This window comes from Nicotiana tomentosiformis, chromosome 9 (assembly GCF_000390325.3).
Source record: "Nicotiana tomentosiformis chromosome 9, ASM39032v3, whole genome shotgun sequence".
Lineage (NCBI taxonomy): Eukaryota > Viridiplantae > Streptophyta > Magnoliopsida > Solanales > Solanaceae > Nicotiana > Nicotiana tomentosiformis.
Genome location: NC_090820.1, coordinates 11,174,518 through 11,190,279, shown reverse-complemented (window position 1 = coordinate 11,190,279; position 15,762 = coordinate 11,174,518). Strand labels below are relative to the sequence as shown.

The 15,762-nt window shown below is 34.1% G+C and overlaps 3 protein-coding genes and 1 non-coding gene across 4 annotated transcripts; 2 read left to right on the top strand and 2 right to left on the bottom strand.

Moving 5' to 3' along the window:
* Positions 1-3,618: 3,618 nt before the first annotated feature.
* LOC138898381 (uncharacterized) lies at positions 3,619-4,520 on the top strand. Its single transcript, XM_070184441.1, has 2 exons — positions 3,619-4,396; positions 4,507-4,520. The coding sequence occupies exons 1-2, from the start codon at positions 3,619-3,621 to the stop codon at positions 4,518-4,520; spliced, it is 792 nt and encodes a 263-aa protein (XP_070040542.1).
* Positions 4,521-4,873: 353 nt separating this feature from the next.
* On the top strand, positions 4,874-6,050 carry LOC138898380 (uncharacterized). The gene is made up of 3 exons (XM_070184440.1): positions 4,874-5,459; positions 5,547-5,665; positions 5,751-6,050. Exons 1-3 carry the CDS (start codon positions 4,874-4,876, stop codon positions 6,048-6,050), a joined length of 1,005 nt encoding a protein of 334 aa, XP_070040541.1.
* Positions 6,051-10,048: 3,998 nt separating this feature from the next.
* On the bottom strand, positions 10,049-10,149 carry LOC117275852 (U6 spliceosomal RNA). Its single transcript, XR_004506072.1, has one exon. It is a non-coding gene; the product is annotated as a U6 spliceosomal RNA (small nuclear RNA).
* A 162-nt stretch (positions 10,150-10,311) lies between these two features.
* On the bottom strand, positions 10,312-14,503 carry LOC104092507 (probable pectinesterase 29). The gene is made up of 5 exons (XM_009598120.4): positions 14,139-14,503; positions 13,378-13,537; positions 13,084-13,296; positions 11,608-11,855; positions 10,312-10,615 (listed from the first exon to the last, which is right to left on the bottom strand). The coding sequence occupies exons 1-5, from the start codon at positions 14,369-14,371 to the stop codon at positions 10,444-10,446; spliced, it is 1,026 nt and encodes a 341-aa protein (XP_009596415.1). The 5' UTR covers positions 14,372-14,503; the 3' UTR covers positions 10,312-10,443.
* Positions 14,504-15,762: the final 1,259 nt, after the last annotated feature.

The following is a 15,762-nucleotide window of genomic DNA, read 5'->3' as shown; positions in this document are numbered from 1 at the left end:
ATAATTAATGCAACTAGTGCCTTCACCGATTTATAAATAAAATAGTCACCTCAAATAGGTCGCAACCCCGAAACAATATACTTTTGAGAACTCCCACTCTCCAAATTCATCGAACACATGAATCACCGTAACTGACCCCAACTCCAGTAGTAAAATGACTAACAAATCTTCCATTCACGATAATCCCATGAGGAATACTTTCATAATTCTTTCGTGACACATAGCAATAATTTGAATATCAGCAGTCTATCAATCAGGTGAGTACTGCAATACCGATGAACATCCGTAAGTCAAAACACAATGTGCCTTCTGAAATGCGCACCCTTCTCAGGAAATACCGAGCAGTTATAACATTCATCAAAATATCTGAAACTGACCATGCTGTCCAACATTCGTTACCTTCTCTTCAAGACTGAACTGTCACCTTGTACATGTAAATCTTAATCCCGCACAACACACCACATCTATTATGCCATCATGTGATAAGCACAAGAATCCCATTATCAACTCTGAGTCACCAGCAAATTACATACCCGGTTAGTTAGAAACCTTCCTCTTGCTTCCTTCTAGGAGAAAATCACAATACACAACACGTTTCCCACACCAGTAGAAAATATCCGATTCAAACCATGGTAGAAACCATCAAGAACACTTTGAAATCCATCTGCACATAACCAAACTATTAGAACTAAATTCCTCTAACTCGACCAAACCACGTAGGTCACCAAAACCCAAGAATATTGCCACCAAAACATTTGTAGAGTCTCACCACGTCATAATTACCCCTATAAATACCACAACCGAAACACCCACTCTGAAAATACCTTATTTGAGTCTAAGACCGTTTCATTCACCTTCCTGATACCGAAATATAAAATCCATAATGATATACAAAAATGCCACAAGTCTCGACACCATCCAACTTAAATCTCATATTTTAGCCATAAACAAATCCGCCAAAAATTCTCAATTGTTACATATTAATCTCGAATCCATTAAAACTTTCTCGAGAGTCACCCCCTTTGTTCAAATCCACATTACACCGCCCAAATGGGCCAAAAGACGCATGCCCCATTAGCACAACAACACTCAAAGAAGTAACTTTACTTTAATACCACCTATCAAATTCATACTCTGTGCGCACTACATCATTCACAAATAAGAACTCACTCATCCCACGATTTCCATATACTTATAAAGCGCAATATAACCCGTATCCAGAAATTTCCTTACTCGAGTCATTCTCGAACTCCACCTCTGCAAGTCATCACTGATTCCCAGGTATACTTCAGACCAAAACAAAAAAAATTGACACATAACCATGAATTGAATTGTCAATAGTAGGCTCCCAATAACTCATAATACCCATACTTTATTACCGCCTTAATACCTTAGTCAATTCAACGAAAATTCTTCTCTAGTTCAAGACACACCAACCATAAAATACCTCAATCATCCGCCAATCTCGTATTCATTCTCTTAACACTCAAGTCAACTTTCTCAACCAGATTCAAATTCAAGTTTCAACACATACGCCCTGCTGGCAGAAAAGAAACTTTCTATTCACATCATAAGGAACACACTTACATAGATTACTCCGCAAGAGATAACCCACCTGCTTAGTCTCAAATTGGCATCTTGTTATACCCTTTCGCAGCCACAATTACTATGAAATCACTTAATCTTTCTGAGTTTGAACTCATCAACACGACATGAAAATCTACTTCGCTCCACAATTAAACAACATGGAAGATCCCTCAACGCACTTACAACTCAAGACTGTATGTCATATCAAAACATGTATCAAGTACCCAATAGCAGACTCTTGAGTCACAAGTAAACTTTATTCGTCTCATTCAACCCATCTGAACATATCATACTTAACATATATCCATTCAACCTCTCATCAAGCCATAAATTCCACTCATAGGGACACTACCGGACATATGAGTCCAAATGTACAAATTCATATAACTGAAGCTACCGAGCTTAAGTTACGGTATAACCCTGGCCTCAAGTCCTCCAGATTAGCCTATCACCAAAACACATAATACATATCACGAATCTCGTACATGAAATCACAAGCCGGTGATGCACAACTAATACCGAATGCTCACATGCGCACACGGATGCGTGGAAAGAAATCAAAGAGTTATGTTTCATCTGAATCAATTCTGCACTATAGGATACAAGAAGGGAAATTTTCCTAAGGGTTCAGCAGCCTCTCAAAGATAAGTACACACGTCTATGTACCGATCCGCAAGACTCTACTAAACCTGCTCATGACTCGTGAGACCTATGTCACCTAAAGCTTTGATACCAACTTGTCACGACCCAAAATCTCACCCGTCGTGATGGCACCTATCTCAATACTAGGCAAGCCAAAAATCTCATTAAACCACATATCTTTTAAATTTGAAATATAATAATTAAATTCCAGCGGAAGAAATCTCTCAAATACAATTATAACACTCCCAAAATCGGTGTCACTAAGTACATAAGTATCTAATATGAATACAAAGTCTGACGGATAAAAAGCATTGTCTGAAAATATAAAATAATACAATAATTAAACAGGAAAGAAATCGAGTCTGCGGACGTCAAGCAACTACCTTGATAGTTCCCAACAGAATTAACTTCGAAATCTAGTAGTCGTTGTATCCGGGAGCACCTGGATCTGCACACGAGGTGCAGAGTGTAGTATGAGTACAACCAGTGTTGTAAATAGTGAGCGCTACATCGCTAATAGCGTGTGGCGACGCGGCGCGAGGCAGTAGTGCTATTTTGGGCTGTTGCGGTGCGATTCTGAAAAAGCGTATGCCTCTGCCTGTGTAGCGCGAGGCGCTGCGATGCGAGAGGCATAGCGTAGCGACGCTATTTGGAGAAAAAGAAGAAAAAGGCAGCGACAGTGTAAGCCTGTAAATATTAGGGCTTGGGTTTTAACTGCTTCTCCTTCAGCGAATACAACTAAGCAACTTCAAAGATTAGGGCTTGGGATTCATCTTCTCCATAATCAAACATCAGCACAGTAAACCAGGTATGTTACTTTCTTCTCCTTTCTTCTTCTTCTTCTTCTTCTTCTTCTTCTTCTTCTTCTTCTTCTTCTTCTTCGATGACAGTCGACACTTGGATTCGACCATTGCTGTCATCTTCTTTTTTCTTTTTCTTTTTCTTCTTCTTTCTTCTTTCTTCTTTCTTCAGCGATCTCCTTCTTCTCCTTTCTTCTTCTTCTTCTTCTTCTTCTCTTCTTCTTCAACTTCGACAATCAACACTTCGATTTTTCTTTTTCTTTTTCTTCTTCTTCTTTCTTCAGTTCAGCGATCAACTCCATCTTTCTTCCTTCCTTCTTCTTCTTCTTCTTGTCTTATTTTTGGTGCTCTGTTTTTCGAGCAGAGCAGAGCAGGGGCTCTTTCTTTCTTTCTTCCCTTCCTCTTTCTTCTTCTCTTATTTTTTTTTTTGGGTTTGTTTTTCGACAGCAGAGGCAGTTGCAGTAGTCTCTTTTTAGGCTCTGTTTTTTTTTTTTTTGCTATGTTTTTTCAATTATAAACTTATAGTCTTATAGAATAGAATTAATTACATACTGACATGATAATTTTTTTTCTATATAACAGCATTGAAATGGCGTCATCCGATAGTAATAAACGAAATGATATAGCTTGGAATTATGCTATAAAAGGCTCATCAAGATCCGCAATTAAATGTGTATTTTGTGAAAAAACATATCATGGTGGAATAACTCGTCACAAGCAACATTTGATAGGTGGATTTAAAAATGTAGTACAATGTCCTCTTTGTCCGCCCGAGGTTAGGGAGGAAGTAAAAGCATTTGTTGATAAGAAAAATGTTACAAAAACTCAAATGAATTTTGAAGCATCGGTGAATCTAATTGATGAAGATGATGAAATGGATGAAGATGATCAAATGGGACCTCCCCTCCAAAAAACTCAAAAGATATCTTCTAATAGTTCTAGTGGGTCATCCACGACACGTACTGTGACAAAAGGTCCTCTCAATCTTTATTTCTCAGCAAAACAACAAGAAAAGGGAAAAGATGATTCTAGTTCAGGTTTAGAAGCCAAGAAGATTTTGAGAGATCGCGCCGTAAGTGCCTTTGCAGCATGGATGTACGATGCAGGGCTTCCTTTCAACTGTGTTAACTACAAAACTTTTGATAAATTCATTGAGGCCGTAGGACAATATGGCCCAGGAATGAAGCCTCCTAGCTATCATGAAGTTAGAGTAACTCATCTTAAAAAAGAGGTGAAGAAGATAGACAAAATTATTGAGGAGCATAAAGTGGAATGGAACAAGTTTGGATGTTCCATTATGATGGATAAATGGACAACGCGGAATGGGAAAATGATCATAAATGTGTTGGTGAACTCTCCAAAAGGGAGTGTTTTTCTTGAATCTTACGATGCTAGCAACTCTTCTACGGATGGAAGCAAAATGTACAACTTGTTTAGAAAGACTATTGATAAAATTGGAAAGGAAAATGTTGTACAGGTTGTTACCAATAATGCTAGTAAGAATGTTAGTGCGGGTAAGATGATGGAAGCTATGTATCCACACATTTATTGGACTCCATGTGCTGCCCATTGTATCAACTTGATGTTTGGTGACATATTCAAGGAAAACCCATATGCTTCAGGTAACTTTAATATAGTTTTCTTTAAAGCTTTAACTTTATTTATAGTTTTATACTTATGTCCTATTAAGTATTAACTATAAAATTGTTATTGTTACTTTTATAGTTTTCACTAAGGCCGTCAAGATATATTCTTACATCAGTCAGAGGTCGTTGTTGTTGAATTTGATGAGGAAATTCACAAATGAAAGAAATTTGGTGAGACCGGCCAAGACTAGATTTGCAATGGCTTTCTTAACTTTGCATAGTTTTTACTTGCAAAAGAAAAACTTGAGAAAGATAGTTCTTTCAAATGAATGGAAAGATAATAGATATGCAAAGGAAGTTGCGGGGAAAGAAGTTGCCAAAGTTCTTATTTCTCCATCATTTTGGAATGATGTTGTTCGAGCTCTTAAAGTTGGTGGTCCTTTGATTAGGGTGCTTCGTATGGTGGATGGGGAGAGAAAACCACCAATGGGCTATCTTTATGAAGCTATGGATAGAGCCAAAGAGACTATTGAAGCGTCATTTGAGGGAGATGTTAGGAAATATGAGAAAGTTTTTGAGATTATTGATAGCAGGTGGTCGAATCAATTCCATCGACCTTTGCATGCAGCAGGCCATCTTCTGAACCCAGGATTATTTTACAAGAACACTAGAGATGACACTTTGGATTCAGAGGTTTGGGTTGGATACCATCAATGTCTTGAGAAGTTGGTCCCTGATTCAGCGATGGTATATCAAATAGGGGAGGAGTTTGGTAGGTACTCACAAGCAGATGGCCTTTTTAGTTTACAGGCGGCCATTAGAGCCAGAGAAATAAGGTCGCCAGGTAACTAACTTTAATATAGATATCCTTATAGCTTTAATTTAATTTATTTGATTTATACTTATTAACTTTTAAAATATTTTTCTATAGTTGAATGGTGGATGCAATTTGGACATCAAACTCCAAACTTACAAAAGTTTGCCATCAAAATACTAAGCCTAACTTGTAGTGCATCCGGATGCGAGAGAAATTGGAGCGTATTTGAGCATGTAAGAAACAGACTTATTATATTAAAATATTCTATATTGTATTATTATTAGTATCTATTAATTAATCTAAACAATTTATGCGCAGATTCACTCCAAGAAAAGGAATAGGCTTGAGTTATCGCGTCTTAATGATCTAGTATATATTAAATACAATAGAACATTGAGGCGACGTTATGAAGCTCGCGATACCATTGATCCAATTTTGTTGGATAACATTGACGAGACAAATGAATGGTTAACTGGAGCCCTAAAAAATCATGAAGAAGAACAAGTATATGTAGGGGATGATCTTGATTGGGGTACTGTTTCTATGGCGGCTGGTGTTGAGGAGAATATCTATGGTCTTAGAGGGAGTTCTTCAAGTTCAAATTACAAGGGAAAATGAGTAGCAAGTTCAAGCCGGTCCCTAAATGATGAAGACTCCGAGGATGAAGAAGATGATAGCCAATATAATGCTAACATTCATGAAGTTCTAGAATTTGAAAATCTTGAAGAAGAATAGATGTTGCGTGTTTTACACTTTAGACTTTAGTTTATGAATCTACTATGACTATATGTTGAGTTTAACTTTTGAATTGATATATTTATTAATATATATAATATTTTATATTTTTGTATAAATTGTCGCTTCATATCAAAAAGGCGAGCGCTTCGCTGCACGCCTCTCGCCTCAGTGAAGCGGACCCTCGTCGCTATTTGTCGCCGCACGCTATCCAAAACACTGAGTACAACTAACTTAATAAGTAACAAGACTAACCTCTGGGCTGAAAGTAGTAACGAGCTCCACAGGTACAGTCCAGTATAAATAATGGTACAACAATGTAGGCGTGTTTTCAAGTTCAACAGTTAAATGCAGTACAAGTGAAATAGATCAATACTGCATGATATGAGGAATACGACATCTCAGTAGAAAGACCTCAAGTAAATACTGGTCACCAATTATTCAGTCACTCGGTATTGTTTATGGCCAATCCAGCCCAGGGGTGTTCCAACCCGTATATATATACACATCGACTTACAATCAGTCACTCAGTACCGTATAAGGCCAATATAGCCCTGGGGTAATTTATCCTCAATTGTAAATGATACGGACAAGATCCATGTCCAAGTAAATTCATTACAATATAAATAAGTAAGGCAAGTCCATGCATTGGGAAATCCATCCCGAATATATATAATCATCTATGTTCACTAGGGGTGTGTACATACTCCGGAGGGGCTCATTCAGCCCAAGCGTGATATAAAGCCAATATGGCCTACTGCAGGCGGGCAGTCCCGATCCGTATAATAATAAAGCCTATAAGGCATGTTGCAGGCGGGCAGTCCCGATCCATAAAATAGTAAAGCCTATAAGGCCTGCTGCAGGCTGGCAGCCCCAATCCATAAAATAGTAAAGCCTATAAGGCCTGCTGTAGGCGAGTAGCCCCGATCCATATAATAATAATGTATAAAGTCATTATGGCCTGCTGCGTCGCACAGCTCAATCCCATAAGTATCCTCACAATAGACAAATATTGCTGAGTGTGAAATGTATATTTTTGAACAATTAATTCAACAGCAACACGACCCCATGGGTCCCAAAATATTGGTATGTAGCCTAAACATGATCTTTAATAGGAGCCTCAGCTCAATTTCTCTAACATGTGGAGAATGTTCATATAATAACATGATTCATTAATCTTACAACTGCACAAGATTTATTCAAGACACAATTTATATGGTGCACGTCCACATACTCGTCACCTATCATGTGTGTCATCTCCAAACAATTTATATCATACCAAATTCGGGGATTCATACCCTTAGAACCAAGTTTATAAGTGTTACTTACCTCAAACCGTATAATGTTTTACTCCGCTATGGCTTTGCCTTGTGAATTGGCCTCAAAATACCTCAAATCTAGCCACAATTAATTCGATTCAGTCAATAAAATTTATTGGAATTAATTCCATAAGAAAATACTAATTTTCCAACAAAATCCGAAATTTAGCTCAAAAATTACTTGTGGGGACCATGTCTAGAAATCCGGCGAAACTCACAAAATCCGATAACCCATCCAATTACAAGTTCAACCATACTAATTTCACTCAAATCCGACTCCGAATCGGTGTTCAAATCTCAAAATTTTATTTTATGAAATTATAGAAATTTCTCTGATTTCTCTTGCAAAATCAATAATCTAACGCCAAAAACGAAGATAAATTCATGGAATGTAATCACAAGGGAGTCAAGAACACTTAACCCAAGTTGTGTGGGAAATTTCCTCTCCAAAGTCGCCCAATCCGAGCTCCAAAATCCGAAAATGAAGAAAGAAACCAAAATCCACAATTTTATCTTCTGTCCAGTCATTTACTCTTCGCGATCGCGGAAAATGCTTCACGATCGCGAAGCACAAAAATTTCCAGCCCAAAATTTGCCTTTCGCGATCGCGAAGAACAAGTGTCGAGCTCTTCAAGACAGCCTCTAGTATAATGGTCATATCATTTTGTACAAAACTTCAAATTGCAAATGGTTTAACTTTCTGAAAATTAGACACCAAGGGCTATAACTTTTATTTGTTGCCCACCTCCCAATTCCTTATAGATTGCGAGATATAAGCTTCCAAAGTTAGTTTTGTGCAACAAAAATTTCCAAACTCTTTCGAGACATCCTATAGTGTATCCACCATAACTTTTTGTAACAAATGGTTAGAAAGATATATTCTGACTTTGTTAGTTTGTAGACTTACTAACTTGTTGTTGGTATCAATTATGATTTTTCTAGAGTCCCCAAGATAAGAGTTATAAAGAGTAATATATATTAAACAACTTTCCACTAAAATTAAATTAATGAATGTTTTACTTAATCTGGTTGACTTTATTATCATCTTATGCAGAAAATATTTGGTAAAATATCTATTGTTTATTAACAAGTATTCTATAAGGATGTCCCATTCAGATTTGTAATTACCTTTCAGAGAAAATCTTCCTAAATAGACTAAACAAATGACCAATTTTTTTGTGGTAATAAGATTAATTATGACCAAAAAAAAAAATATTTTCTCTAATTGTTTTGCTTTCCATAACATAACAAGTCTCAGCATATTTATCCTATATATACCATCAAAAACACTTGGAAGGAAACAAAGGAATTTCATAATTCAAAATCATCCTAATTATTTTCTTAACATGGTTCACTCCTCAGTGAAAATCATCTTCTTGTTATTTATCTTCATGCCCTATCACATTCAAGGAGGTTGCGGGTTGTTTAAATATGAACGTCAGGTGCACATTCTTAATAATCTTCCTGACAATTCTCCCGAACTACAACTTCACTGTGCATCTAGAAATGACGACTTTGGGCATGCTTACCCTGCCTTGAGAACAGACTACAAATGGGAATTTTGCGCATGGTCTCGTACTTTATATTTTTGTCACTTTTGGTGGGGTTTTAAAGAAACTGTATTCGATGTATTTAACGATTTGAAACACTGCATTCATGATGGAAGTAATTTTATTCCAAAAGGTACTAAAAGATGCATATATAATGTGAAAGATGATGGTATCTATTTGGGTTATGAAGATAATAGTGGTCAAACTATTTACGAAAAATACCGTGATTGGTCATGAGGAGCAGCTCTTTTGTTTGTAAAAGTGTATTAGAAGAAAAAATGGACTACCAACACTAATGATTTGTTTTATTAAACTTACATTCTTATATATAAAATTTATATTCTGATCATGGTTGTATTTTATGCTATACTTAGATGTTTTAAATAATGCAAGCATTTGTGGTATTTCCCCTCTAATTTGCTTGAAGTTAAATGCGTGCAATCCCCTTTTTTCATCTACATAAAAAATCAAAAAAATTCATCGGAAAATTGAAGGACCCCTATGCAACTGAGAAAAAATTTATTCACCCCCCATACTTACTGGATTTTTTAATTTAGAGGTAGTTTATTAAAAAGGATAAATGATTTAATTTTACTCTTGAACTTTTAAAAATATGATAACTTTATCTTTCATTTTTTTTTGGGCCCAAAAATACCTTCGTCATTAGTCAAAGTAGCTCAAGGCTCACCTATACCGATTTAATTAATGAAATGTTTTACTTAAATTGGTTGGTTTTATTATCAACTTATGGAGAACACATTTGGTAACATGTCTATTCTTCATTAAAAAGGTATTTTATAAGAATGATATCGCAGTCAGATTTGCAATTATCTTTCCTGAAATTCTTCCTAATTAATAAATAAAATTTAAAAGAAGACCAAATATTTTGTGGTACTAAGATTATGAAAATTTAGTTCCTCTTGTTGTTTTGCTTCCCATCACATAAGAGTAGAGGGGAAAAAATTTAAAATGATAAAATATTTCCTTTTATTATTGTCCTTTTTTATAAAAAAACATTTTGGATCATTTCTTGATTTGTGTGTCATTCTTGCGCAAGGGTCATACTAATCTTCTCTGTATTGTTTCAATATTATTGGATGTCCCCGAAGAGACTTATATTTTTGTCTTTAATAAACCAAATGTTACTCTCGTAAACATCAATTGCATAGGAAGTTCATGAACATAATGGGCAAATATTAAATATAAAACATAACTTAATATCCAATATTATATTCTACGCCAAGAATTTAAAATATACTGAAAAATTGCTGATAGTAAAATAACATTAGGTTTCATATTCATGTTCTTGGATACTAAAGTACATGTAATTAATGGAGTAAAAGGACATACAAAAGAAAGGAAAGAAAAACAAGAAAGAAAAACACTTTTAAGTACTGTGACTAATGTCTAATTTAACAATATAAAAGGTTGTCCGTTAATCCAATTATCAGTATCAATAAAAGACAAATCTGTTAATGATTCCACCATATTTTTGCTTAATTTCTTTTCCCATCTAACTCTCTTTGAAGTGTCTGCTCCATCTCCATCGCAGTCTTCTTCTGAGAAGGTCAATTGGTCCCTAAACAAACAAAAACTATTAGTTAAATAAAAGTGTTGCCAAATTTTCTTTTAAGATATTGTCTTTTATTAATAATAGTAAATTTGGCAGACAGTATTTGTTTCAAACTATTCAAAAGATTAAAAGCCATCTCTTTGTACTTTTAATGCCGAAGATCTTTCGGAAACAGTCTCTACTTTTCCAGGGTAGGGATCCTCTCCAGACCCCACGTATGAAATTTCACTGTTGTTGTTGTTGTTCTTGTTGTTCTTGTTGTTGTTTGTAATTTTTATACTTAAGAAGAATTCACCCAAATAATCGTCCACCCAATGTATAAACTAAAAATAGCCAGCGAAGGTATAATATATGTATAACGTATATACTATACGTGTATAATTATATGTAATCAATATATAATTTATGTATATTGGTAGAAAAAGTAAATAATGAATATGGCCGCCTATTTATGTAAAGAACCCTCATCTTAATCTAGTCTTACCGTTCCAATTAGTTGAGCGCTAATTAAGTGAAAGGTTTAACGGTAAGATAAAGGGCAGTAGTTTAAACAAATATAAAATCATTATTATCAAGACCAGTGGCGGAGCCACATTGAACCAAGTGACACCCCTTTGTCGGAAAATTACACTATATCGCTAGATAGATTTTTTTATTTTATGTAGATTTACTGTACGTGGACTCCCGTTAACTTTTCGATATATCTAATTATCTCCTTGGTGAAAATTCTGGATCCGCCATTGATTAAGACTACTAATATATAACTTCTTTAAGGGACCACTACTAAAAATAAATGTAGCTAAACAGATAAATTTGTCACTAGTCTTATTTAGCAGTGGATTAACGACAGATTATAAAAAAAAAATTATTAGCTACGAGTAATTTAGTAACAGATTAGCGATGAAGTTCATATCTAATTCTAATTTTTTCGTAGTGGACGTACAAAAACATTAAAAGACATGTAATATATATAAGAAGATTGTAAAAATAAGACTTACTCGTGGCCTTTGAAATTCCAAGCATCCCAACCTTGAGGAACAATAATATTGGAGAGGTCAGTCTTATAAAAAAGGACCCTAGCATAACCTCTCCATGCCCTTCCTAAAAATGCTTTGCCTGTCCCAATTACTTTGCAATTCTTAAACACAAATCCATTTGCATCATTTGGATCTAATCTTCCTTGTGCTGTTATGTATCCTGCATAATCTTCTGTTATTGATCCAGCATTCACCAATATTGTACAATCCTATTACAAAAATTGTCATATAACATTATCAGTGGCGGAAGCAGAATTTTAAGGAAATTTAAAATGATAAAAAAAGTAAACAAGCGAAGAAGTTAAAGGTATTCAACATCTAGTATATATACACGAAAAAAGTTGACTTTATATATACAGTGTAATTTTCGACGAAGGAGGCTCGACTAAACTCCTTCCGCCCACCTAGCTCCGCCCTTGCATGTCATTTAAATTACCAAAGACATACGATGTGAAAATCTCATGTACGATTATGTAAAGGTGACTTATCTGTCAACTTCTCTACTATCATAGACCATAATCCACAAAAGTATTGTGTAGTCGCGGTAACTGGGGAAAGGTTTAACAATTTACCTTGGTGTGAGATATACACATAATTTCAGGGACCCTAACAAATTTAAATTTAATTAACTATCTAAAGAATCGTCTTTGATATATTGAGACTTGTCTCAGCTCTCATATTCAACAATTGAGCTAGTTAATTTAAATCTAATTAACTGGCTAAAAAATCAAGAGTATACTAAAAATCAAGCGTAGACCAAGACAAGATCTAATGTGAAACTCTGTATTACCCTCCTTACTGAAAAGTTAAAGGTATCCAAGGCCTATTTATGGATTTTAGTTCATTAATTATCCAATTAAAGGTAAAGACTAACCTGAAAACTTTGTTTTTGCTTCCATCTTTGTTTGTATGTATGGGAAATTTGACTTTAAAATTGTCTCCACTCCATTAATAAAATGGACAAAAATGTTAACAAGCGTGTGTTCATACATATCTAAAGAAAAATTCTAAATTAATTACTCCCCCTGGTCCATAATAAGTGATCATTTTACCTTTTTATTTTGGTCCAAAATAAGTGTCCATTTACATAATTAAGGAAGAATTATTTTTATTTTTCCAAAATTTGTCCTTATTTACATATTCTAATGTGTCAATATAACAACTAATTAAGGTTAATTTAGTAAATATATTCTTCTTTTTTTTAGGAGTTCGTATTTTTTTAATGAGTGTTCCAAAGATAAAAAGATCACTTATTATGGACCGAAGGGAGTAGGAATTAACGAACACATCAATATATTTCTAACAAACTTGCTTCTTATTAGCTTTCTCATGAATACACTTAGTTTAATACTTCCTCCGATCCCAAATATTAGTCGTTTTAATAATAAAAATTTATTTTAAAATATTTGACGTTTAAATAAATTACAAAAGTCATACCTCGTAAATGGATTGACCAGTACCAAAAATGAAATCCATGGCACCTTCAATGGTACAAAGCTTAAAATAATGTCTGCCATTATCATCCAACAATGTATCTTGTAAACCAGAGAAAGCACAACCATAAAATGCAGATTTATCCCCAGAAATCATCGCTGCTAATGCCGGTTTCATCTGATTTCCATTATTCTCTGGTGGGTAATTGTAAGAATTCTACTCCAAACAAAAATAAACATCAAAATTATATAAACTAGAAAAGAAATCTTAAAAGGGTCATAGGATTTTAATTCTTACGGTAAAATTAAGATTTTCCACTATGATATTGTCAGCAAAAGAGGAAAATGTTGGGCTTGTAACAAGTGAATCATGAGCACCCCATATAACAACAGTTGTTTTCACGTCTGCACCTTTTAAATAAATAAATGGTTTATCAACTGGGATTGTCACCTGTTCCCTTCATATAGTAAATGCAGAAATTAGTCTCTAACACGAATTTATAAATAAAAAAATAGTAATAACTTTTACACGAATTTCGTCGTCAAAAAAAATATCTACATACAAAGTGAGAACTCCAAGAAAATAAGTAAACATATATCTTTTTATTTTTGTGGTAAATACACATATATTCATATACATGTATGATTTATGTAGAACAATAAAGCACTCAAAACAAAAGATCAGAAGAACAACTACAACAACAATAATAACACTTCATATTATATGTGCAAAATCTTGATAGATTTCATTGTGCACGTATAAGAGCATAGGCGAATCTGGGATTTAAATTTAATGGGCTTATCTTTTAAGATTTTTAGTATTGAATTCAGTGCTTTTAAAATTATAGGTTCAAATTTAATACTTGTCGAGATTTTAGTTGATTTTTACATATAAAACATACTTTGTATCGAAAGTTTGGGTTCAGTTGAACATGTAGCCGAAAGGCTATATTCGTCCTCGTATAAGAGCAGAATCTACTGACTCTAAATCTTGGATTCACTACAGATTATGCAAATATACATATATAAAAATGAAGAGAAGAGTGTGAAGAAGTGTACTTGTACAAGCCAGAATTGATGAAGATGCAAATCCAATAAGAATTGTTGGAAGGAATAGAATCAATTGCAGATTGAATTGTTTCAAAATGGGCAAAACCAGATTGATCTACATAAATTGTTGGAATAAATCCAAAAAAATTCGTTCCAATTGATGGCCATTGCAATACTCTTCCATTTGTTAATCCATTGAACAAAAACAAAAGTGCTATACCTGCAAAGAAATATACGGCCATTTTTTGAAGTTTATTTGTAAGAAGAATAAAGAAAGAACGTTGAATATATATATGGTTTGATGAATTGAAGTTGAAGAGAAAAGGTTATGAGATTTTAGACAATGGAAAGTCAAAAGAGAAAGCGGGGTAAAAGAAAAGACACCTTGAAATGAACTGAAGTTCATGAGAAAAGGTTTTGTGTTTTTTTAAGAGAATGAAAAGTCAAGAATTAAAGAGGTGGGGTAAAAGAAAAGTCGTTGCTACTTACTCTAATTAGGTAGTGGATAGTGGAGTAATAATTATTACTAACTTAATTAACTCTCAATCTCTCCCATCTAATTAGTTTTATTTTTGTTAAATAATTTACAACAACAACAAACTCAGTATAATTCCCTCGTGGTTAGGGAAGGGTATTAAGTACCCAAATCTTATCCTTACAATGGATATGTAAAGAGTTTGTTTTTAATAGACTCATAGCACGAGAAAAGATAATAATAAAAAATAATAGCAACAAGCGAGAACAAGATAAAAGAAAACGAGAAGAAAAATATATTTTATTAAATAATAGAGAAAAAGTATTTCTCTAAAGTCACTCCCCCCCCCCCCCCCAAAAAAAAAGAATCTATTATAAGTTTTTTGTGGTAAATAGTAGAAGATAATAAAACAAGTAAAAATATATTCTCACATTAAATTTATTGTCTCAGAGAAATCTTCATCCTATATATGGTACAATACGAATGCGTACGAAAGTTAATATTCTTTACTACCCATATTCCTCTTTAGATTGAAAGTTCGTTTGATATCACTGCATTTTCCAAACAATATTTCCCAAAAATTTTTATATAGGCTCAAAGGTTTTCGATCAAGATTTTAATATGTCGCCCTCACAGTTGGAAATTTGTTCATTTTTTTTAAATACAGAAATCAGAATTAGCCAAAAGTCATTCTCTTCCGACGAGAACATAAAAGGGCAAAACATATAAATAATCAGTCGGCCGAAGCTAATTGTATTTGCTAGCAGAAAAATATATAAATTATGTATATATTTTTTGTATATAATACACATATTATTGAGTTTTTCTTTGAGAGTGGCTAAAAATATACCTTTCTCAACATAAAATAAAGAGTTTTAGCTTAGAATTGTCCGTCCCTCCAGCCATTAATGTTCTCTTTTTATTTTAGAAATAAATTATATGGTCAAAAAGGGAAAAAAATCTTACCAGATGGCTTGGGAAAAGCAAAGGGCAGGACGGCAGGTAATTGTTGGTTGGTTTCACTATTGAATAGTAGTAAATGTTAATAAATGCATTTAATAATAATTTTAAGCAAAAAGAAGGGCGAGGTTAGTACATTGATTATTAACCAATAACCACTATTTTCTAGCTTAAATGAGGGTGACGGCTGGTGAACTT

What these genes read in the sequence shown, in the direction of transcription:
- LOC104092507 (XM_009598120.4), bottom strand. Translation starts at nt 14,371, where the DNA reads ATGGCCGTATATTTCTTTGCAGGTATAGCACTTTTGTTTTTGTTCAAT. An exon ending in TGGAAAATCTTAATTTTACC is followed by an intron (nt 13,297 to 13,377) that starts GTAAGAATTAAA and finishes TGTTTGGAGTAG; the next exon opens with AATTCTTACAATTACCCACC. An exon ending in CTGGTCAATCCATTTACGAG is followed by an intron (nt 11,856 to 13,083) that starts GTATGACTTTTG and finishes TTTTTGTAATAG; the next exon opens with GATTGTACAATATTGGTGAA.
- LOC138898381 (XM_070184441.1), top strand. Translation starts at nt 3,619, where the DNA reads ATGGCGTCATCCGATAGTAATAAACGAAATGATATAGCTTGGAATTAT.
- LOC138898380 (XM_070184440.1), top strand. Translation starts at nt 4,874, where the DNA reads ATGGCTTTCTTAACTTTGCATAGTTTTTACTTGCAAAAGAAAAACTTG. An exon ending in CAGAGAAATAAGGTCGCCAG is followed by an intron (nt 5,460 to 5,546) that starts GTAACTAACTTT and finishes ATTTTTCTATAG; the next exon opens with TTGAATGGTGGATGCAATTT. An exon ending in ATTGGAGCGTATTTGAGCAT is followed by an intron (nt 5,666 to 5,750) that starts GTAAGAAACAGA and finishes ATTTATGCGCAG; the next exon opens with ATTCACTCCAAGAAAAGGAA.